Here is a 24,433-nt window from a genome sequence, read left to right as displayed (position 1 = left end):
ACCTCCGCAGGATGAGTTGGCCTAGAGACCAGCGAGCTCACAGTGCCACCATAAGACTCCCTAACCTTACCAGGAAGCGAATGGTTTCTGGCAACCTCTGAACGTGACGACCTTGACCCCTAAGTGATCTTGGAAACAGAACAGAACCTTTTGCTCAGTCACTCAAGCTTACTTGCTCTCAGAGAAATATACAGAGAATGCATAGAGGGACATTTTCAATATATTTATTGAACCAACGTTATTCTTGTATAGAATACATTAGCTGCAATAATCAGTAGACCGAAGCAGCCGAAAGCGATTTCAAGCACGTAAATAGTAGATATAGTTCTACCATGGTGCTAAAACAGTGTATATATGCAGGCATATAAACAAGGCAGTAATCAGGCGGACTCCTACTATGCACTTCCTACTCTGCGTTTACCTAGAGTGTGTGTGGGTGTGAAGCCAAGAATCCCCACTAAGGGACGATCCCACCCCATTACCTGACAGGAGAGAATGCAGGCCACGAATTGGTTACAAACTGACGACCGAACACGGAGATGCCAGCCCGCTGCATAGTGAAGTCTCAGCCTGCACGGACCCTGTATGTCAGCTGTAGCGCCTCCTCTACTAATCTATTGGGATGCTCATTATTTATAATAGGAACCATCTTTGTGATGTACGTATAGGTTAGACAATGTTATAGATATGTAGATAGCCCTCTCACCCTGTGGATGAAGATACGACATTTGTACATAGTGCGTCAAGAGGGCTTGTACATGGTGTTCAAGGCATCGTGATAATGTTTTGCGAAGCTAGATGTGTAAACAAAGTAGTGTCAGAGAAACCAATCCAAAATTGTTGTGCATGCAAATATGTGCAAAAGGTCACAGCAGAAATGTTACTGTAAAAAATAGGACAATATATGAAAGGAGCCACTTTGCTACATGGGCTTAACCCGGGCACATAACAGGTGGTCTGGACATCACAGAATGAAAACATGACAAACCATGCGCTGATTTGGATCCGGTATATAGATGACCTTTCCCTGCTGTGGGACGGAAGTAGGGAAAAGTCTAAAAGATTACTCCAGAGACAGACAAAAACTGATCTCAACCGAAAATTCACTCATTAGATAAGAAATAAATCTATAAATTATCTGGCTATCCATACTGAGCTAGAGAAGCACACATGGTCACAAGCCTACATAGAAAGGAAAAAGCAGGGAGTTGTGAATAGCGTGCATCCACAGAAACTGATAGAAAGTATCCCCTATGGTGAAATGCTACGGACCCGTAGAAACTGTGATAGCCAAGAAGTGTATGAGAAGGAAGATAAAAGTAAGCGGCCAGCAACCAAGCGAGAACCCAGAACATGAATGAACTACTTTTAAATCAGAGACACCAAAGGAGAGACCTGATATTACCGTAATTTTCATCACTACATACAATACGAGGTACACCACAGCAAGACAAATTCTAAACACTTGAAAATATTAAAAGCTGATCAGGTGATTGGACACAATATTACCTCACATCACTCCATCACATACCGCAAAGCCCGATCCTTAAAGGACAAACATGCCCATAGCTATATAGATAGTCCAATGAAAGAAAGGGGCCATCTGATCTAAAAGGTTTCAGAAAATGAGGGAAATGTATGGCTTGTAAATCTGGTATCAAAATAAAGGAGGTTATTCTACATAACAGGAAGGAAAAGCAATCAATTCATAACCTGTAGCAAAGATTTCTGTGTATATTTATGTGAAAGAATGCACACACAGAAAACAATATGTGGCCAACTTGATGTTCCCCATTGGCAAGTGATGGAGCACATGAGAGGCATCAAACAGGCAGACTTAAATTCACCAGTGTCTGGAGATTTTGTAAAATGCCATGATATCATTGTACCATTACCAAGACAGGGTCTGGGCTCACTGGCAATAAGGACAAGCCTCACAATCTATAACTACAAACCAACACGAGCACCACTATTGCCTACCTATTTCAACTTGGATCCTTAATGATCGCTCGAATTACTGAAAAAAACAGTAACTCTCAGGAGTTTCTTTTTCCGGAATTAATCCAATGATTTTTATTAATTTTGCATCAGAACCACAATATAAATGGACACAATTTTTTCTTTTTTTGTACAAGACAAAACTTTTTTAACTCCACATCACGTATATAAAGACATAATCATCCAACATAACAACTTTCATTCAAAACACTCATCCACAACAGCACATTGATATATACAACGGTCTATTTTCTAGAACTATACAACATTATTTACAATTTCATGGTTGAGAAAACGTAGCACTGGAAAATACAAATGAAAAGGTTTTTATGATTTAAATTCAATCAGATACTCCTAATGCTGGATAGGGGGGTCTACGCGTTTCGATAACCCCTTGGTGTGGGGAAATCTCATCAGGACCATGTGCCTGTAAGTGAAGGACAAAGACAAATCAGCCTGGGAGGGGAAGCCAGTTATCTGTCACTACAGTGAGGCGGGGGGGAAAACTAATCCTACCTCTTAGGTGCTTGATTTCCTTTTGTAAGATGTAACTGAAAACAAAAACAAAGCTTCTTTAGCCTCTAATACAGAAGGAACTTAAACTCTCTTTAGCTCACAGACTCATGCGTGTATACTCACATATATTTATGGCTACCGCAGTTAACCACGTATGGAGGAAGTTGGAGATCTGAAAAATTAGATAGAGCGATTTTTTAGCGCATGGCCAGGAGTGCGGGTGCCTGCACTTAATTCGGAAGGGGAATGAGGGCGACTTACTTTTGGGCGTGTGCGTCAACCGGAGAATGATTCCGGGCTTTTGGCGGCGGTGCTTCCCGCTTGTGTTCAGCTGCAAAAAAAGCGGAGACCTGGGTCAGATCTCTGTCTACGCCTGATGTGCCTCGTGTAGCTGGGCTGTCATCGCGCTGGCATTTACCTTAAAAAATTGGTGCAACTGAATGAATCAGGGCTTCCACGCTGTCTGGCCTCTGTCACTCGATGCGGGGGCCAGCGCCAACTGAGCGGTGTTGGTGTCCTCGCGTCTCTTTGTTTTTCATACTTCCTGGTTCCAAGGGTTCTGGGGATTGTAGTTTACATTGCCGGTCGCCTTGGCGACGGTGTGTTTTGAAGGGATCAAGTTGAATCGGACCGTATACAGCCGACCTCCCGGTCCCTGACGGAGGCGGCAGGCATTAATTCATCGGTGATTACATATTAGGTTCAGTTTAGGTATTTACAAGCGGTATATCTCAGAAAGTTCGTTTAAACCATTTGTCGCCGTGTCAAACTTCACAATTAGCATGGCTTCATGGCGTGAAAGCTTCTCTTCAATATCTCCACCTCTGGAATCTTTTTCCAAAGACCAAAGTGTGGCAAATCATTTGGTTCGAGCAGGGATAAAAAAGAAAACAGCTACAATTGGCACAATGCTAGGATTACCACCCATCCAAGGCCATCATAAATGTGGATCTTGCATTTGTTGCGCAAGCACTGAGGAAGGGCATTTGTTCGAACATCAACATAAATTCTGGAAACACGACAAATTCACCAATTGTAAATCAAGGCACGTCATATATGGCATAAGATGCCCGTGTGAGAAACTATACATCGGAAAAACGAGCCAGGAGGTGAGATGTCGCATCACACAACACAAATCACGAATAAAAAAGAATGTGACGACTGCCCCACTAGTCAATCACTGGAAAAACCATGAACATACACTGGAAGATCTTAAATGGACAGTGATCGCTAAAATTGAAAAAGATTCCAGAGGTGGAGATATTGAAGAGAAGCTTTCACGCCATGAAGCCATGCTAATTGTGAAGTTTGACACGGCGACAAATGGTTTAAACAAACTTTCTGAGATATACCGCTTGTAAATACCTAAACTGAACCTAATATGTAATCACCGCTGAATTAATGCCTGCCGCCTCCGTCAGGGACCGGGAGGTCGGCTGTATACGGTCCGATTCAACTTGATCCCTTCAAAACACACCGTCGCCAAGGCGACCGGCAATGTAAACTACAATCCCCAGAACCCTTGGAACCAGGAAGTATGAAAAACAAAGAGACGCGAGGACACCAACACCGCTCAGTTGGCGCTGGCCCCCGCATCGAGTGACAGAGGCCAGACAGCGTGGAAGCCCTGATTCATTCAGTTGCACCGATTTTTTAAGGTAAATGCCAGCGCGATGACAGCCCAGCTACACGAGGCACATCAGGCGTAGACAGAGATCTGACCCAGGTCTCCGCTTTTTTTGCAGCTGAACACAAGCGGGAAGCACCGCCGCCAAAAGCCCGGAATCATTCTCCGGTTGACGCACACGCCCAAAAGTAAGTCGCCCTCATTCCCCTTCCGAATTAAGTGCAGGCACCCGCACTCCTGGCCATGCGCTAAAAAATCGCTCTATCTAATTTTTCAGATCTCCAACTTCCTCCATACGTGGTTAACTGCGGTAGCCATAAATATATGTGAGTATACACGCATGAGTCTGTGAGCTAAAGAGAGTTTAAGTTCCTTCTGTATTAGAGGCTAAAGAAGCTTTGTTTTTGTTTTCAGTTACATCTTACAAAAGGAAATCGAGCACCTAAGAGGTAGGATTAGTTTCCCCCCCCGCCTCACTGTAGTGACAGATAACTGGCTTCCCCTCCCAGGCTGATTTGTCTTTGTCCTTCACTTACAGGCACATGGTCCTGATGAGATTTCCCCACACCAAGGGGTTATCGAAACGCGTAGACCCCCCTATCCAGCATTAGGAGTATCTGATTGAATTTAAATCATAAAAACCTTTTCATTTGTATTTTCCAGTGCTACGTTTTCTCAACCATGAAATTGTAAATAATGTTGTATAGTTCTAGAAAATAGACCGTTGTATATATCAATGTGCTGTTGTGGATGAGTGTTTTGAATGAAAGTTGTTATGTTGGATGATTATGTCTTTATATACGTGATGTGGAGTTAAAAAAGTTTTGTCTTGTACAAAAAAAGAAAAAATTGTGTCCATTTATATGGTGGTTCTGATGCAAAATTAATAAAAATCATTGGATTAATTCCGGAAAAAGAAACTCCTGAGAGTTACTGTTTTTTTCAGTAATTCGAGCGATCATTAAGGATCCAAGTTGAAATAGGTAGGCAATAGTGGTGCTCGTGATGATATCATTGTAGACGCGCTCGGTTTCTTTGGCCTTATATCAGAGGAGGTGATCAAGAGAAGAAATTGAAAAGAATCGATTTAAGATCTAATACAGAGCTGGGTACCGAGGAAGTCAAGGGACTGAATAAAGATTGGGAATTACACGGGCACATAGGATGAATACTGATGTCGAATCTGCAAACTTTCCCACTACTGACACTCTCTGGAACACATGTTAAAAAAAACCATCATTTCCTTGCAAGATTAAAAATATAGAATTTCTTTACATTTCTCAGTGCACTACTTAGGGTAAGGGGGGTATACCTCACAATCATACTAGATTGATAATGCCCACTGAAGGCACAAAAAGTTGGACTTAAAAATCAGTGATGCCACTGCGATCCCCTGCGGCTACAAATTCACCCACAAATACAGCGTCGACCGACCAGCAGAAGGCAAAGCCATCATCCGCAAGAACACCCACCAACTGACCACTTACTCGAATGACTCAACGACTACCATGGAACACCTCCCCTTCCAGATCGAGAGCAAACCCAACACCACCCTCCATGGCTCCCTAATCTACAAGACCCCCAGCCCCCACCTGACCTTCAACGAAGCCATCGTAGACCTCATCGCACACCAGGCTCTAGCATCCACCGATTACATCCTACTCGGAGACCTCCACTTTCACTTGGACAACCCCAGTGACCAAAACACCGACTCCCTACTGGAGAACTTCGCCAACATCGGACTCAAGCAGCTAGTCACTACACAGGCACACGCTAGAACTCATCTTCTCCATCAGTGGGAACCACACCTACAGCCACACCACCAAACTCTTCCTGATCAACCCACACTGTGTGCACTTAGCCATTCCCTCTGTTCACCACCACCCTCATCCCCCCTCCGCCCCATCTGTTGTAGCTGAAACAAGGCCACTGAAGAACTTCTTGTCAACTTTCTCAGCATGACCGCACCACCAGCAGATGCCAACACCGCAGCACACAACCGTCATCAATGGATCTCCAACTGAGCTGACACACCAGCACCCCTGAAGAAGACACCAGGCAGGCAAAACTTCAAGAAAGCCACCTGGTTCACTTCAGCCCTCCACAAGTCCGTACCAGCAGACAACTCGAGAAGAGATAGAGGCACAACAAAATCCCAGAAACCCAAGCATACCGCTGTCAACACACACCACCTTCTCCTTAAAACCACAAAGAAAATGACCATCAAAGACAGAATCAACGCCTGCGCACACAACAACACAGAAGTCTTTGCCATCGTCAAGGAGTTCTTCGGGCCCAACAGCGAGACCACAGACGTTTCACCCTCCCTAAGACCTCTTCAACAAACTCATCACATTCTTCACCACAAGATCAGGCAGAACTACGACAGCTTTGACACCCAAGACCCTGCTACAATGCCTGCCACCACCGCACACAACAAGACCTTACCCCAACATATCATGCTCAACTGGACTCCACTCACCACAGATGACACACTCAAGCATCCACTCCAGAGCCCCACTGGATCCTTGCCCTTATCACATCTTCCATTGAGCAGCCGCAGCACCATCAACTGCGCCATCAAAATGGCCACCTTCCCAGCCGCCTGAAAACACACCAAGATCAACCCCCCTGCTGAAGAAGCCATTTGCAGACCCGACAGACCTCAAGTACCTCAGACCTATCTCCCTCCTCCCCTCCCTTGCCAAGGTCATCGAAAAGGCCCTCAACATCCAACTCTCCAAGTTCATCGAAGTGAACCATGTCCTGAACAACTCCCAATCTGGCTTCCAAAGCAATTATATCAATCCTCGACAATGGTGAGCAAGAAGTGGGCACACAGCGGTGGCAGCTCTTCCTTAGCTGCAACGGCCCACAGGACAAATCACGATGAGGCAACGTTGGCAAAGGTGCGGGCATCCAGCGGTAGCAGCTCTCTCTCAAATGCAGCGGCCCACAGGACAGATCCCAATGATGCAAAGTTGGCAAAAGTGCGGGCACTCAGCGGCAGTAGCTCTCTCTTAGCTTCAGCAGCCCTCAGGACGAATCATGATGATGCAAAGTTGGCAAAGGTGAGGGCACTCAGCGGCAGCAGCTCTGTCTTAGCTGCGACGGCCCACAGGATGAATCACGATGATGCAAAGTTGGCAACAGTGTGGGCACTCAGCGGCAGCAGCTCTCTCTTAGCTGCAGCGGCACACAGGACGAATCACGGTGATACAAAATTAGCAAAGGTGTGGGCACTCAGCGGCCGCAGTTCTCTCTTAGCTGCAGAGGCACACAGGAGGAATCACGATGATACAAAGTTGGAAAAGGTGCGGACACTCAGCGGCAGCAGCTCTCTCTTAGCTGCGGTGGCCCACAGGACGAATCACAGTCATACAAAGTTGGAAAAGGTGCGGACACTCAGCGGCAGCACCTCTCTCTTAGCTGCGGTGGCCCACAGGACGAATCACGGTGATACAAAGTTGGCAATGGTGAGGGCACTCAGCGGCAGCAGCTCTCTCTTAGCTACGGCGGCCCACGGGATGACGGATGGTCTCGACCAGGCTGGCAGAACGGTGGTCACTCAGCGGCTACAGCTCTCTGTTTGCTGCAGCGGCCCACACAGATTCAGTGAAGGTTCCGAAGGTTCATATTCAGGCAGGCTCTCAGCGGTGACAGCTCTCTCTTAGCTGCAGCGGCTCACACAGATTTAGCAAAGGTTCCGGAGGTTCAAATTCAGCAGGCTCTCAGTTGCGGCAACTCTCTCTTAGCTGCAGCGCCTCACACTGATTCAGCAAAGGTTCCAAGTCCGCGTTCCTGACAGTAGAACTAGAGACTCCGGATTGCAAGCAGAATTCCTCACACAGGAATTCCGACGGCTGATGGGGTGAAGTCTAATGTCCCTGAGACTTTGTCAGGAGGCGCTCTCGATTCAGGCCCTCGAGTAGTTTCTTCAGCAAGCTTGGTGAAAGTTTCAAAAGCCCTTTCCTCTGTTCACTCGGACAGAGTTTCGTCTTGACATCCAGAAGGAACACACCTGGACAAGGTTCCGGGGCAGTGTTTTATACCTAAAAAGTCTTTGTTCTCTAAAGCCACAAATCACTCAATCCAGTCAGAACCAGTTCGGTGGGGTCAGGGAGAACTTGGTTTATGAGGTGACATCTTGCCCTTTTCAGAATACGGGGGTCTCCTATCAGACGTCCAGTGTGGGGGGGGGGGTGGAGCCATCATTCACCTTGCCAAGCACGGCCTTGCTCAGATCAAAGAGTCACTCCTCCCCATGCTCTGAATACCGATCTCTCTCTCCAGCCAGGTCTGACCCAGCTGGCCCTGCTGCTCCAAAACCAGACGGCCAATACATATACTAGCAAAGCCTACAGGAAAGCTCAGGCAAGAAAACACCAAAAGTTCCAGAAGAGCCTTTTTCGAACATGGGATATATAAATGGTTCTTACTAAAAGGTGTATCTCAATGTCCTGAGCATAAACATATCAAACTTGAAGTTCCTATCAGGTTCTGGGGGTTAGATAGGATTATAGAAGGCAATCGTCAACCTGCCCATTCTGGCCTATGAGAACGGATAGCTTCACCATGGTAACAGTGAAATGGAGGGTAACTCGCTATTAGAACATGCTACACAGACCAAGGCATTATGGTTATCCTAATTCATACAGTCATCTTTACACAGGGAGCATTTGTGCTGTTGCACAAATGATTAGCAGTGGCACGGTGCCCAGAGCATCTAAATCCAGCCAACATAAAAGATAGGAAGCGAAAAGAGGAAGGGAGACCCACGCCAATGATGCTAGGTCTAACAAAACATAATTGAAGCAGCTGTTTAAAGCAACAAATGGAATGTTGATTTCTTTCATCTGGTCTATTTTGCTAGCTTACTGTGACTAGCAGAGAGAACAAGCTTATTTATTCAACTCCTTAGATAGAGGAAAGGTGGAATCATGGAATCTTTCTGCATGTTTCTACATGTTCCGAGGTACTGCTGCTTTTTTATGACTTGTATTGAACTGTTTCTAATATCTGTGTGCAAAAAATATCCCACAGGTTTTTGATGTGTTTAATTCTGCACTAGAGGCTTTATTTTTATTCTTCATGTTTGCAAACATATTTGCTCTTTCATATGAAAGAGCTACGCAACAAGGTTTTAAGTGGTTTGTGGGAAAGGTGATGGTGTGAACATGTATTATATGAGATAAAGTACCACCTGGCGCACATTATAAGATTACTGCAAGTCACCTCGGAGTCACATAACCGTATAAATTAACTCTGCCTTCCGCCTCGTTCCTCTACATAGTTATGGAACTCCTCGCTGACATGCAATATTTTTATAATGTGTGGCCGGAGGTACTTTGGCCCACATGCTTCATTGTTGGTATTTGCGATTCCTAAATTGCGAAAATTAAGGAATCGCAATTTAGAAATCGCAAATACCTATGCATTAAAAAATTGCATATATTTTTGTGATTTCTTATTTTTTCTTATTTGCGATTCCCAATTTTGCGAATTACAAATAAGGAATCCCTTCCCATTGATTCCTATGGGCCTAGAGGCCCATAGGAATCAATGGGAAGGCATTCTCATTTTGCGATTCGCAATTAAGGAATCGCAAAATGAGAATGCAATTTCTAGGGTGCAGGGGGGTCCAAAGGACCCCCCCTGCACCCCTGAAATGTAACATACAGTCCATCTTTCACACATACATGCCCAAGGGCATGTGTTAGTGTAACATGAAAGTGTCAAAAATGCACTTTTGTGCATTTTTGAAACTTTTCTAAAATTACCATGAAGGTTGACTTCATGCTAATTTAACACTTCTAATCTGCGAATTCGCAAATTTTTCAGATGATGCATTGCATTTAAGAAATCTCAAAATTGCAATTTCTTAAATGCAATCGCAATTTAAGAAATCGCAAATAAATTGCGATTTCTTAAATTGCGAAAAAGCCAAAAAGGTTCATGCATCCCAAAACAAAGAATTGCATCCGCAAACGGCCGAATTTTGCGATTCGCACCGTTTGTGAATGCAAATCAGTTTGATGCATGTGGGCCTTAATCCCTAATATATTTTCACTGAATAAGGTTAAAGTGAAATTATAGTTGGTTTTGTTATAACACCTTAATGGATCTTTAAAAAAAAAAAAAAATTGCTTAAAAAACAAGGGTGAAGTGCATTTATAGTTAAAACTTAAAACTGATCAAACCACTGCAATATGCAAGTTCTAGTTAGAACCACAATCCATAACTCGCACTACGGGTGTGCAAACCCTACCTCATGATGCGATGAGATTTTACATACTTAAAGAGTTTGCTAGAGGCAGGATGTTGCTGTAGGGAGATCATCACTACTTTTGTCTGCGCATAAAACAATTCATAACACACTTGGGACTGAGCTAGAGGTTGGGAGGGTGAACTCACCAGTGACACATAACAAATCACTTTGTGTAACTGTCTATCAGGAGAAGGTGAGCACTCCTGGAGTACCCTGCAGTGACAAGAACATCCCTGGTGGGCCCTGCTGTTGAGGCTGAATACAGGCTAGGATTTTTATATCAGGAACTGGAGATGAGTGCGTTTTACCCACTGTAACTGCAACAGGAAACAGTTCCCTCTCTAGACTGCGCATGTCTGCTATTCTCAATGAACACCACATCACTTGCATCAGACTATTAAGTTTGATTCCAGCCAGTAATTCCCATGAATAGCGCTATTTCCAGTTCCTCAGCCTGGAATGGGGACGAACAAGGAAGGACGAGAGGTACTAGCCTATTTGTCTCATGCAGAGTCCCATTACCAGGCCTGTTTCTGCACAGGAAGGATGCAGTCCTGTGTGGAACCAGAGAAGAGTGCAGGGACACATCTGCACCCTGTGTACTCTGGGGGTCTGTATCTCTCAGGGGGTTCCACCCAAACCATATTAATCCCCTCGGAGACTTTCTAAAATCTGCACATATGCATTTTGAAGAGGTTACCTGTGTTAGTATACCCTCCGTGTGTCCATTTATAGCGAAACACATACCTGAGGTGGCTTTGGACGGCAATAAAGGTGACTGTGTTGGTCCTGTCTCCATTGAGTTTGAGGGGGCGTCTTCATCTGCAGTAATTGTGTCCAGATCTAGGCATGATGGAGGCACAGGCTGACTCCGCTCTTCAGGACAGAGCAGTTCTGCCTTGCAGTTCTGATGTTGATGCTGTGATTCAGGATGGAGTGGTTCGAGTATGTAGCTCGGATCTGAGCCCTCTGCATCAGTACAAGCTGGTTCTAGCTTGCAGTTCTGATTTGAATCCTGCTCCTCAGTGTGCAGTGGTTCCACCGTGTTGTTCTGATCTGTTTTTTGTGCTACAGGAAACACTGATTCTCTCTCTCGATCCAGTGCAGCAGTGTGCAGTGGTTCCACCGTGTTGTTCTGATCTGTTTTTTGTGCTTCAGGAAGCACCGATTCTCTCTCTCGATCCAGGGCAGCAGTGTGCAGTGTTTCCACCGTGTTCTGATCTGTTTTTTGTGCTTCAGGAAGCACCAATTCTCTCTCTTGATCCAGTGCAGCAGTGTGCAGTGTTTCCACCGTGTTCTGATCTGTTTTTTGTGCTTCAGGAAGCACTGATTCTTTCTCTTGATCCAGTGCAGCAGTGTGCAGTGGTTCCACCGTGTTGTTCTGATCTGAACCCAGTGCATCTGCACAGGTCTTTTCTAGCTCGTCTTTCTGCTCTCGTTTCCGTGCTTCAGGATGCATAGATTCCAGCTCGTAGTTCACGTTTGGATCCTGCGCATAAGGACGTTCCTGCTTCAAGCATAGGTGTTGCTGTAGGCACTTGGTTTGTTGTGACCCCAACTCATCCAAGGACAATAGACCAGACTCAATGTGTTCGTCTGATGACATCCCATCAGGTGACACGGGTTGTAGGCTGCGGTTCTCCTGGGGATCTTGGAAATCAAAACACATCAATTCTTCCTCCAAGGGATCATCATGTTCCTTCCCATCTGGTAGCATGGGTTGTATACAGTGGTTTTGCTGTGGTTCCTGTCCTTCAGGAAATACTGGGTGTGGGCAGAGGTTCTGTTGCTGGTCCCAGCTATTAGCAGACAACGGGGATGGTTCTTGCTTCAGGTGCCCATCTGGATCTCTCTCTTCTGGGAACGCTGACTGTACGCTCTGGTCTTGCTCTGGTGCCTGGCCAAGAACAAATTGTGAGTGAAGACACAGGTTTGCCTCCAGTGATCTGCCTGGAGGATCCATCTGAGAGCATCTGGATAGAGTACAATCCAGCTGTAGTCCATTTCCATCTGGAAACCCAGATTGCATGCACTGGTCTCGCTGTGACTCATGTACATCTGGAAACCCAGGTTGCATGCACTGGTCTCGCTGTGACTTGTCTACATCTGGAAACCCAGGCTGCATGCACGAGTCCTGCTCCAACTCGTGTACATCTGGAAACCCTGGATGCATGCACTGGTCCTGCTGTGACTCATGTACATCTGGAAACCCAGGCTGCATGTGCTGGTCTCGCTTCGACTCGTGTACATCTGGAAACCCAGGTTGCAAGCACTTGTCTTTGTTGTTTTGGTTTTGGTGGTGGGGGTGTTGGGTTTTTTGTTTGGTTTTGGTGGTTTGGGGGGTGGTGGGTGTTTGCGGAGAAGAGAGCGTACACTCCTGCTTTGGTGCATGCCCATCAGGAAACACTGTCCTGAGACACAAGCTCGGATCCCCTGGCCTGTCCAGTTGAGGTGTCACAGGAGACCGGCTAACAGTGCAATCTGTAATGCTCACTGGACAGACCATCTCCAAAGACACCGTATCATTATCTAGGGAACCTTGATCCTTTTCTATCCAGATTTTCTTAATCAGCCCAGCGACTCTAGAAGGTACGTCCTCCACAGCATTCAGCAAGTTATTCAGTTTGGCTTCCAACTCCTCCAGCATGGATAAAAGGATAATGTGGGGGAGGTCATACAGAAGCAGTTCCTGCTCCTGGTCCCTCTGAGCACCATTTCGGGATCCTGAAGTTGAGATGTCATGGAGAGATTCACGTGAACACTGCACTGTCACTTTCTTTCCTGGAGCCCGTCTTCTGCCCATTCTGGTACTCTGATTTTCAAGTCTCAAGTGTCTACAGAGGAGAGGAACAGAGAAAAGACAACACATTATCACAGGACCACTAGGCCAAAATATTCCTTCCTGTCTTACCAACCCCAGTGTAATCAGAGGAAATTGCGAATTTCTAAAACCAGCAAAAAATTCAATCATTAAAATTTAACAATATCCATAACATAGTTCATATATTATGAAAGGCACTGATTTGAAATGCATTTCCAACACTATGTGTGTTCCTTGGTCTGCTCGAATTGCACACTTTTATGAAAATAATTTATACTGTAACAGCCTTGCAGCAATGAAAGGTTTATAATACCCTAGCAGACAAGACTGCTCTATCATTCTCACTTGCACTGTACACCTCTCTTTTGCAATATTCAGTTCAGTGACGGAAGCACGCACCAACATAACAAACCTCTACAGGATCTACAAAACGCTTGTTATGTCATTACATATAAAGAGAGCATGTTCAACCTGGGGTTTCTTGGAACTGAATCAGAAATATGCAAAAGAGAAGACAACGAATCAGACCAGGGAAGAATGTGGTATGAGTAGGCTTGTGGGCTGTTAGATATCTGGGAAAACACTTGAAGTTAGATTCAAATGGATTTAGCCGGGAGAGAGCCCAGTATGGAGGGAGCTTGTACCACAAAGCTGCGTCCACCTGATCTGATCTTCTATAATTTCAGAATAGCAAGTAAATTCAAGTGAGATCGTAAGTTTTTTGCGGGTGTATCTTGCAATGAAATGAGGGGCTAGACCTCTCAACCCATTAGGGCTCAGACAGAGGGTCTTAGACTGGATTTGTTATTTCAATATAGGTGTGACGTGTGCCCACCTCGGTATGTGATGTAGTAAACAAGCTGCGTCGCTGTGAATTACTTGTAGTCTCTGAATGGTGTTATTGGGTAATCTTACATATACTCGGTTGGCATAATGCGATCTAGACAGGACTGCGGCTACCACTATTGCTTTTCTTGTCTAAAGTGGGAGGAGTGGGGTTAGTTTCTGAAGCAGTTTCAGCATAAATATGCATTTAGATCCTACAGCTCCAGCAGGCTGGTTCTTGATAAGATTACTATCGATTATCACTCCGAGGCTTTTAGCTGTGGGTTTAGGCTCCGGTGTCAATCTAATTTCTGTTGGTGAGTAAAGTTGTTTCCAAACGTTGGTCTTATTCTTTTGAATTACAATCTCAGTTTTGTCCACATACGGTTTTAGCTGATCCAACCTCATCAAGTAATCATCAGATTGCATCATATTTTGAGACTGGAGTGGTGAAGCTGACATTCCATTGATAAGAATCATCTGAGAGCTGATGTCGTTATAAAGCCTGGAACCTCTTGAAGACAGTTCTCTGACCAATAGTTTTTGCAGGTTAAGGGAGCAGAGGTATTGCCCTATAATTCTTGGTCATATCCGGGACTTCTCCCTGGTTTTTCAGTATCGTGAGCTCTACAGAATTTTGAAACACATTTGGAACGCAAGCTTGAGCTGCTGAATTGATGAAAACGCTCTGCAGGGGATTGCTCAAGACCTCGCTTTTCGACGGAGACACAGCAGCCTCAGCGTCCAGATACCATTAGGGGTACACTTTACAAATGCTGATTGATTGATTGCTGAAGTCAGAGATTCCATGACTGCTGGAGGACTGCTGGAGGTCATTGGTGACCCGGATTTGACCTTGATCATAAATTCAGGAAGCTTATTTATTTCTTCAAACAAGGATAAGGTGGTTGAGTTCGTTTAGACTAGACATTTGAAAAAAAAAGCCTTACATAAGAAAGTAAGAGATAAGGAGGAAATTAGGAAATGTAGGAAGCTGTACAATGAAGCTAGAAAAACTAGGATAAATGAAATGAAAGAGAAGGCTTGGGAGAACATTAAAGAAGCTTCAACGAGTAAAAACAGGTCCCTATTTTGGCAGGGCGTGAACGCACCTTTTTTTACTAACAAGCCCGATGCGCCTTCTATTGAGGTGGCAATTCAGGAAAAAACTTGGGTGGACTTCTTTTTAAATGTTTACTCCCTACTGAATGCCACAGAGAGGGAAACAGACTGCATGCTAGTGCTCAGGGGGAGTAGGGGGGAGGGCAGGGGGCTGGGGACCATCAGGGTTTTCTGCCTATTGACTTTTATATCATGCTGGAAGATGCAACCATGGCCACAAATGCAAGCAAGAGTGGCAAGGCCCCAGGCCTGGATGGGGTACCAATTAATGTATTTAGGTCAATTCCGCAGCTGTGGTCCCCAATATTAACACAGGTTTTATGAGCATGCTGTGCAAAAGGATTTATAGATACATGGTGCGAACCGATCATTGTCCCACTTTTTAAGAAGGGGGAATCGGAAAAATCATGCCTGCTACCGCCCGATATCCTTATTAGAGTCACTTATGAAGGTAGCAGGAAGGATTGTTTTAGATCGGTTGCAAACACGGGCAGAAGAAAATAATATTTTAAGTGATGTACACTATGGTTTTAGATCTGGTTTAGGAATCAACGAGCAGGCTCTTAATCTTAGTATTTTATTCGGAAAGTACACTCAGGCTAATTCAGGGACATTTTATTTGGTATTCGTCGACCTTACAGCCGCATTTGACTGCACTATACACAGAAAACTATGGTGCATTCTTAGTGATCTCAAGGTCGACCCAACACTAATCCAGTTTCTAAGAAATTTATACTCTGGTACCACAGCTATTGTTCGTTATGGACTTAAGGGAGATTGTACCACACTGTTCAAAGTGGAGAGGGGAGTGAGGCAAGGATGCGTTTTGGCACCACTCCTGTTCACTCTTTATACCAACTCATTGGAACAGGAGAAGGTGTCAAACGCCAGGGACCCATCATATGTAAATAAGCGTCCAATAGTCTCCCTTCTCTACACTCATGATGCGCTACTTATGGCACGTACACAGATTGGTTTACATGGGGGTCTTACTTTTTATACTAGTGTTATGGACAGCCTGGGTTTGACAATGAATGCAAAGAAAAGCTTTATAATGACTTGTGGGAGAGGGAAACAAAAGTGTAGAAGCTTTCAAGCTTCAGGGAGCAGGGTGGAACCTATTAACTATTTAACATATCTGGGTGTCCTATTTAACTGTACTGGGTCTTGGGCTCAAGTGATCAAGCCTAGGAGCCTTTTGTTTATGAAGTCTACTGCCGCCTCAATTCATTTTACGAAAAACTGGGCAAAAGGCCGCCGGAAATTCTCCTGAAAATCTACCAGGCTAAATGAGTGAGCATAGCAACCTTTGGGGCGGGTATATGGGGATTTCACGATTGTGCACCAATCCAACATGTCGAAAACGCTTTAAGATTTATATTGACAGTTCCCACCAGCACCCCAGTTTTTAACTGCCACAGCGAGTTAGGTGTATCATACATCTCAGACTTAATCAAGGTACAACCTGTGCTGCTCTGGCATAGAATTTAGACCTCCACCAGCACAGGCCTAAATAAGGAAATCCTAACTGACGCATTGAAATTAGACCATGCCAGCAAGATTACTTGGCTAAAATACATACAAAACTTTATGCAGGATATTGAGAATCCAGAATACTTTTGCCTACCTGAAGCAATGAATTCCATACATCGGAATTCAAAAAAGCTTGTATGACTTTCCTGGAAGAGAACAGGTTAGCTCTGGAAATGAATAAACGTATGGTGGTTCAGCACCAAATAATTACTATAACGTATAACATCCAACCGTATCTATTGTGCTGTATAGGGGGATACCATAGGAACGTGATAACATGTTTTAGATTTGGGACCTTCCATCGTTTGATTAGTCACCCAAACATGAACAATTGGTCAAGGGAATAATGCCCGTGCCCCTGCGATAATATCTCTCCATAAACAACTATCCATGTAATCCTATTCTGTAAATTTTACGTAAATGAACGACGTAGATGGATTATACCTCTATTAAAACAGGGGGGATGGAGACAATACCATCCAGCTCTTTTGTATTTACAGATGTCGGATAACTATTATCGCATTGCAACGATGGTGGGTTTCCTAAAAAGCATACTGAGAGCAAGGAACATTTTAAATGTTAGGTGTCTGACAGAAAATATATGGGATGTGTTATTTTTATGTTGACGAACTAGAAATAGCGACAGTAAATGAACTGTTTTATGAACTTGTACATATTTATGTTTACCATTGTATTTTCAGAAGTAAGATGAGATGAGATGTTTTTAATTGACTACTTTTATGATTGTACATGCCTAAAATCGAATAGAGCTCATTTTGATTTGATTTGACTTCAGAATTACTGCTGCTGTATTTGTTTATACTATCTTTGAAGAATTTTTTTGTAAGTATTTAAATTGTCACAGAATGCCTCGATGGGAGTCAGGGAGGTTCTCATTTCATCTGGGGGCGACAAATCATTCAGGATATAATTTTTTATTTTTTTATTATTTTCCTATGAAGAGGACTTTATCATCCCTTTCCCGCCAGTGTCGAAGCAATGCAGGTTTCGCCTTCTTGTACCAGGGTACTGGTCTGGTGCGGTTTATAACTAGCCTGTCTGAGCCACAATGTGGATTATTTTTTTTGGGAGAGAATGTTTTCAATTGATGGGAAGAGTGGTGGGGGTGGAATTGTGAGAGTGTTGATAACACTGGGTCTGTTTTAATGTGTCGCCATGTGTGTATGGTTTTATTTGCTACTTGTGGGTCAAGTTAGATTAAACGCTCAGATCAGATCTAAGGGATTTTGTTTTATTGGGAGATGAGCATGTAATGAGTTGGTGCAAACTCAACATTAATCACTCAGCAAATTCATTATCTTTAGGGACCGAGTTGAAGTCATCAATTCCAAAATTGAGAAAGGGAGCAGATCTGCACCTTCAGTTTGAGTAATTTGTTTCAGAGATGTGCGGATCCACTGGTGAATAATTGCTGCTATCTCACCTCCCTCCTCTGAGCTCGTCCTCTTTTGGTTATCTTCGGGTATTGCTTCTGGAGATCTGGAATAGATTCCTCTGACAACCAGGTTTCAGTTAAGAACAGGATATCCGGCTTAGGAGATTCTAATAATTTTAGTATTTCCACCTTATCCTTGCCTAGGGAGGGTGGGTTTAGTAAAGCCACTTTTAACGACTCCTCAATCTGAGGATGTAGAAGAGTCTTATTGTTTGTTTGTCCGCAGTGAAGGCTGTTGAGTACCAGATTACTCTATATGTGTGGCTGGCATACATGCCATTTGCTTCTAAAGTTGAGACAAGAATGGGGGGATACTAAAATCTTTGTACCTGAAAGACAATAGATCTCATGCTGAATATGCAACATTTTGAGTATACTACCCGACTCCTGGTCCGAGCGGATGTGGCTAGGCATGCCTGGGAGCAGACAGGCTTGTCTTTGGCAAAATGCTTGCAACACACACACAAAATGGTTGCAACACACACGCACACAAAAATAATTGCTCTTTAAAAACTCCATTCAACTGTATACTCACAGATGTGGCACAAACTCCAACTCTTCTTGTACAGCCTCACACCTCATTTATAAATGGATTAATGTAACACACCAGATATCTCTCAAACACACCAAAAATCTTCAGTTCCACACAATGCTGCACAAAGACATACAATTACACAGGCATTCAGCTCTGCCGTGCACACACATTTCATGAAACACAATTCATACACAGATTGTACCCCAGGCACAAAGACGTACACATTAGAAAGAAGCAAATGTTTTTATCAGACTGATCAGTCGCTTTCAGACTCATATATAATTTATCCACCCAAGACGACCAGTCACACAAACAAGCACATACACACACACAAATCACTTCCATACATTTAGTCACGGAACATTAAACATTTAAGCCATTCACAGCCATCACCTACTCCCAGAGATCTACACACAGGGCGGGCAGAAGGCGGGCACAGTCCTGCACAATGACATGCAACACCCCAAATAATCACGGCTCACTTTTCACACAAAGTTCTTGCAGCCTCTTCAACAGAGCTGTGACATCCCAGAGTCTCTGAGGCAACACCCAATGTGGAATGCTGTTGAGGGAGTTGGAAGGTGTCAGTATCTGAGGAGGAAGCAGATCTGTGGATGGAGCATTCTGTAAGAAATAACCTCCTCCTTTCTATCACCACCATGGACACGAAATACTTCATATATTAGCAACACGCGGAAATATGGAAAAATGTACAAGGCTTCAATATCGCATTGTGAGAGTACTGAGGATTTGTGAATTTTATGTTAAAAAAGCCAACGAAGCGGGTGATAACACAGAGAAACGTTGTCACTTCTTCAAACATTCCACACATTGCATGTGCGCTGCACTTCACAGCACAAACACATCCTGTGGAGTGTGTAAGGATTACTTTATGTATAGGATTTTGTACTGGAATGGTGTGTTCCCAGTATGAATCCTATGCTGGACAGCACACACATCTCTGTCCTACGGTGTAAAGGTTTTGCGTGGCACTAGGTAGACTGTGTACTTGTGCTGGGGCAGTGAGCAGCATGGTACAAAAGGGGGTGGTGATGGACGGAGCATCTGAACCAATCAAACACTCACACCCAGTCAACAGAGCTGGGTTTAATCCATCACCGTTCTTTAGCCCACTCTGCCACCCCAGTTCAGACATGGCCATATACAAATCAGTCTGACCCTGTGCCTCATGGGAACAGTCCAGCCCGAACTGCCAAGCCATGCCTTCCCTGGACCGGAATCAAGCTTCCGAGTGAGCAGCAGCGTGCAGTATTTCATAAATCTGGCTCAACGCTGCTTACTCCCCCTCGCACATCATCGTGCTCCAACTAATTGGTGCACTGTGTTGCACTAAAAAATAATAAATCTGCTCAGTAGTGTGCATGCTTGGTCTGCCCAGAATTAACCCTCACATTCTCTTGTGCATGCTTGGTCTGCTCAGCCTTAAACCTCACATTCTCTTGTACATGCGTGGTCTTCCCAGCCTCAACCCTCACATTCTCCTGTGCATGCTTGGTCTGCCCAGCCTCAACCCTCACATTCTCTTGTGCATGCTTGGTCTGCCCAGCCTCAACCCTCACATTCTCCTGTGCACGTGTGGTCTGCCCAGCCTCAACTCTCACATTCTCTTGTGCATGCTTGGTCTGCCCAGCCTCAACCCTCACATTCTCTTGTGCATGCTTGGTCTGTCCAGCCTCAACCCTCACATTCTCTTGTGCATGCTTGGTCTGTCCAGCCTCAACCCTCACATTCTCTAGTGCATGCTTGGTGTGCCTAGCCCTAACCCTCACATTCTCTTGTACATGCTTGGTCTTCCTAGCTTCAACCCTCATATTCTCCTGTGCATGCGTGGTCTACGCAGCCTCAACCCTCACATTCCCTAGTGCATGCGTGGTCTACGCAGCCTCAACCCTCACATTCTCTAGTGCATGCTTGGTGTGCCCAGCCCTAACCCTGACATTCCCTTGTGCATGCGTGGTCTGCCCAGACTTAACCCTCCCATTCTCTTGTGCATGCTTGGTATGCCCAGCCTTAACCCTCACATTCTCCAGTGCATGCTTGGTCTGCCCAGGCTCAACCCTCACATTCTGTAGTGCATGCTTAGTGTGCCCAGCCCGAACCCTCACATTCTCTTGTACATGCGTGGTCTGCCCAACCTTAACCCTCACATTCTCTTGTGCATGGTTGATCTGCCCAGCCTCAACCCTCACATTCTCTTGTGCATACATGGTGTGCTCAGACTCAACCCTCACATTCTCTAGTGCATGCTTGGTCTGCCCAGCCTTAAACCTCACATTCTCTTTTGCATGTTTCATCTGCCAAGTCTTAACCCTCACATTCTCCAGCAGCTAGTGACAATTACAGTGAAATGAGTATGTTTTATCACTCTCTCCGTACTTCACCTCACCGTCCCACTTAACATATCTATACTTCTCTATGTACCTCCACCCTCTCTTTTATCTCTGAAATCTTTACCTCAGCTTCATCTACCTCACCTCTCATCCAATATATGTCACTCTTTTCACCCTTTGTATACCTATCTCTCATGCCCTTGCCTCCCTCTCTCTTTAGTCTCTGTACCTACCTCTATATCACTCTTAATCCCCGCTCTCTTACTCAACTCCCTCTACCTCATCCCTATCTCTGTACCACACTTATTTTGTTTCTCTATTATATTCCTGTTTCTCTCCTCCTTCAATTTCACTTCTCACTCAAACTCATCTCCAGCTTTACCTCACTTCCATCCTCTCTCCATGTCTTACTACATTACCTCCCTCGCCTTCTCTCTCATCCCTTTCCCTGCCTCACCATTCTCCTCTGCTCTCTGGCTCATTTCTCTCTGTCTCACCTCTCTCTGCCCCACCAACCCCTCACTCACTGAATATATTTTAGATTTAACTAATTATTAATTTACTACCTAATCTCTCCAACTCCCTTTCTCACCCTCTACCTCTGTTCCATTTCCTTCACATCTCAAAATATCTTACTACTTGCTGGCTACCTCCATTGCTCTACCTCAACCATTAACTATTCTCTCTTTCTCTCTCCCTCACTCGCTCTTTCACTCAAACACACATCATTCTCTGGACCTCCTTCTCCACATCACCTCACCCCCTCCATCTCAACTATCTCTCTCAAACTGTATCTGTCCGGATCGCTCTACCTAACTGTCTCTTCCTCTTTAATTTTCCCACAACTCGATATCTCTATTTTAACATCACCTATCTTTCTCCAGTTCATATATGTTTTCAAATTCCTTGTTTCGCTCTACAGCGGATTCCTCTTTCTACACTTCACCCCTCTCTACTCTTGTAACCTGAAATGTTGTGCTCTATCCCTTCTCTATTGTGCATCATCCACTTCTTGCTGCTTGTACCTCTCTCTAATTCACCTTTTATCTACATTGCCTCTCTCTCTTCACCTCCCCCCTTGGAAAACTGTCCTCTCCTGCCTCTCTACATTACCTTCTCCCTAAACTCTACCTATTTCTCTACCTCTCTTTTACATCTTCCTCTTTCTACCACTCTTCATCTTTCCATCCGGCTACCTCACATTTTTCTATATTCTTTTCCTCTCTCCAACTCCCATATCTTCCTACATAATTTCAGTCTCTCGCATCTACCTGTACTTCATGTCGATCGCTCTACTGTTCTCTTTAAGTCTCTGTACATCTCCTGTGTCCTGGCCAGTCCCATTATCTTACTCAGGAGGGTCACAGGTAACTGTCTAGCTGGAGAGGTTTACACATATATAGAAGTGATGATGGACAAGGCAGAGGAAGAGAAATAAAGGGGAGTTATTAGATGGGACTGTGAAAATCCTCAAAGCAGAGCTTTGATTTTTCGTTGCTGTAGCAGGAATGCCAATGGTGAAAGGGATATATTTACGGTAAAAGATTTTTAGCAATTAAAGCTACAATTTCAAGTGCTATATGCATATGTCTTTTTATTGTAATATTATGCACTAGTCCACTAAACGTAGCAGGTTTCCCTGCTATGGGAATAACAAGCTGGCTGGATATCCACTTAAAATGTTTTTGCAAGTAAAAGATCTAGACCCAAACTCAAAAATAAATATATTTATCAATGTTTGTGCAAGCTTCTTTTGATAGTACTTGGCTGGTGGATTACAGCCAGCTTGGGCTGTTGAATGCTTTTTCCGGCCCCGGGTTCTGAAGGTTTAACATGATTCAATCTTTTTTTGGCATCATAGGGACTTCAATTGAACCTAAAAGTGGTAATAAATTCAAATGTATTCCAAATAGGGAGCCCCAAATATGTGTTGCCTGGGGTTCTACGAACCCTTAATATCTCAATGAACTGTAAGATATAGTTTCATATGCTAGTTTGAACATGCATCGCCAACTGAATGCAAAACAACTGCCTCAAACTCAACACAGAAAAAACAGAAGAACTGATCTTCGGGAACACCGACTCTTGGGTAGTTTGCTGAACTAGGACCCTCACCCACTCCTACAGACCATGCCCGGAACCTCTACATCCTCCTGGACAAACTCATAAAAAAAACACATCAACGCAGTCTCCTCCGCCTCCCTGTCCCTCACCTCCCTCCCACTCCTTCCTCCTCTGCTCCAGCCCTTCCTCCCACCTCAGCCCTGGGCCCCTCCTCCTTCCTCCCCCCTCCTTTGCCCCTCCTCCCAATCCTCCCCCTCCTCTGCCTTCTTCCTCCCCTCATCTACCCCCCTTCTCCCCCTTTTCCTCCCTCATCTGCCCCCCTCCTCTGTTCCCCCCTCCCTCGGGCCCTCCTCTCCTCACCTCCCTCTGCCCCTCCCCCATCTGCCCCCTCCTCCTCCCTCTGCCCCTTCCTCCCTCCACATCTGCCCCTCCCCCCTCTACCCCCTCTCTGCCACCTCCTCCCCATCTCTGTTCCCCCTCCCCCTCTGGCCCTCTCCTCCCTCCTCCTCCCTCCTTGCCCCCTCCTCTCTCTCCTCTTTCTCCTCCTCTGCCCCTCCCCCCTCTTCCTCCCTCTGCCCCCCTCTTTTCCGCTCTACCCTCCACCTCTGCCCCTCCCCCCTCTGCCCCCCTTCTCCCCCCTATTGGTGCCCCTCCTCCCCCTCTACCCCCCTTCTCCCTGCACCTCTTCCAATCCCCCCTCTGCCCCCACCTCATTTCCCCCTCCCCTCTATCCCCACTCCCCTTCCTCGCCCCTCCTCTCTCTCCTCCTCTGCCCTTCCCCCCTCTGCCCCCTCCTCCTCCCTCTGCCCCCTCCTCCCTCCTCAGCCCCCCTCCTCCCTCACCTCTGCCCCTCCCCCCTCTGCCCCCCTCCTCTGTTCCCCCCTCCCTCGGGCCCTCCTCTCCTCACCTTCCTCTGCTGTAAGAAACTGAACAGTTTCACTTCCGGGTCAGCACGTGCTGCTTCTCCCTGGCCTGTGAGTCTAGGAATCACTCCAGGCTTGTTGAGATGTTTCAAGAGTATTTATTGTAGAACAAGAGTTCATCAGTAATACAGCCCCACCAGGAGCAGCCAGCAAGGCGCTCAGACCTTCTCCAACTGCGGTTTTCATACAACAACATTCCATGTTACATCATCCTTACAGGGTTCCGCTGGTGGAGAGATGGATGATACAAACTATAACATAGCTAAAATATAATCCATGTGACATCATCCTTACAGGGTTCCACTGCTGGAGAGATGGATGATACAATCTACAACATAGCTAAAATATAATCCATGTGACATCATCCTTACAGGGTTCCGCAGGTGGAGAGTTG

The 24,433-nt window shown here is 45.2% G+C and overlaps 1 protein-coding gene across 1 annotated transcript in view; it reads right to left on the bottom strand.

Annotated features, from left to right (window-relative positions):
* Nucleotides 1–24,202, bottom strand: part of LOC144758795 (uncharacterized) — a 317,831-nt gene extending 293,629 nt beyond the window's left edge. The window contains exons 1-3 of the mRNA XM_078646450.1: nt 24,024–24,202; nt 11,656–13,243; nt 11,157–11,559 (exon numbers count right to left, since the gene is read on the bottom strand). Coding sequence (XP_078502576.1) covers nt 11,157–11,559; nt 11,656–13,212 — 1,960 coding nt within the window. The 5' untranslated portion in view covers nt 13,213–13,243; nt 24,024–24,202. The remainder of the gene's footprint in view (nt 1–11,156; nt 11,560–11,655; nt 13,244–24,023) is intronic.
* Between the last annotated feature and the right edge of the window lie 231 nt (nt 24,203–24,433).

This window comes from Lissotriton helveticus, chromosome 1_1, assembly GCF_964261635.1.
Source record: "Lissotriton helveticus chromosome 1_1, aLisHel1.1, whole genome shotgun sequence".
Taxonomy (NCBI): domain Eukaryota; kingdom Metazoa; phylum Chordata; class Amphibia; order Caudata; family Salamandridae; genus Lissotriton; species Lissotriton helveticus.
The sequence above is the reverse complement of the archived record's forward strand: the minus strand, read 5'-3'. Positions and strand labels throughout refer to the sequence as shown.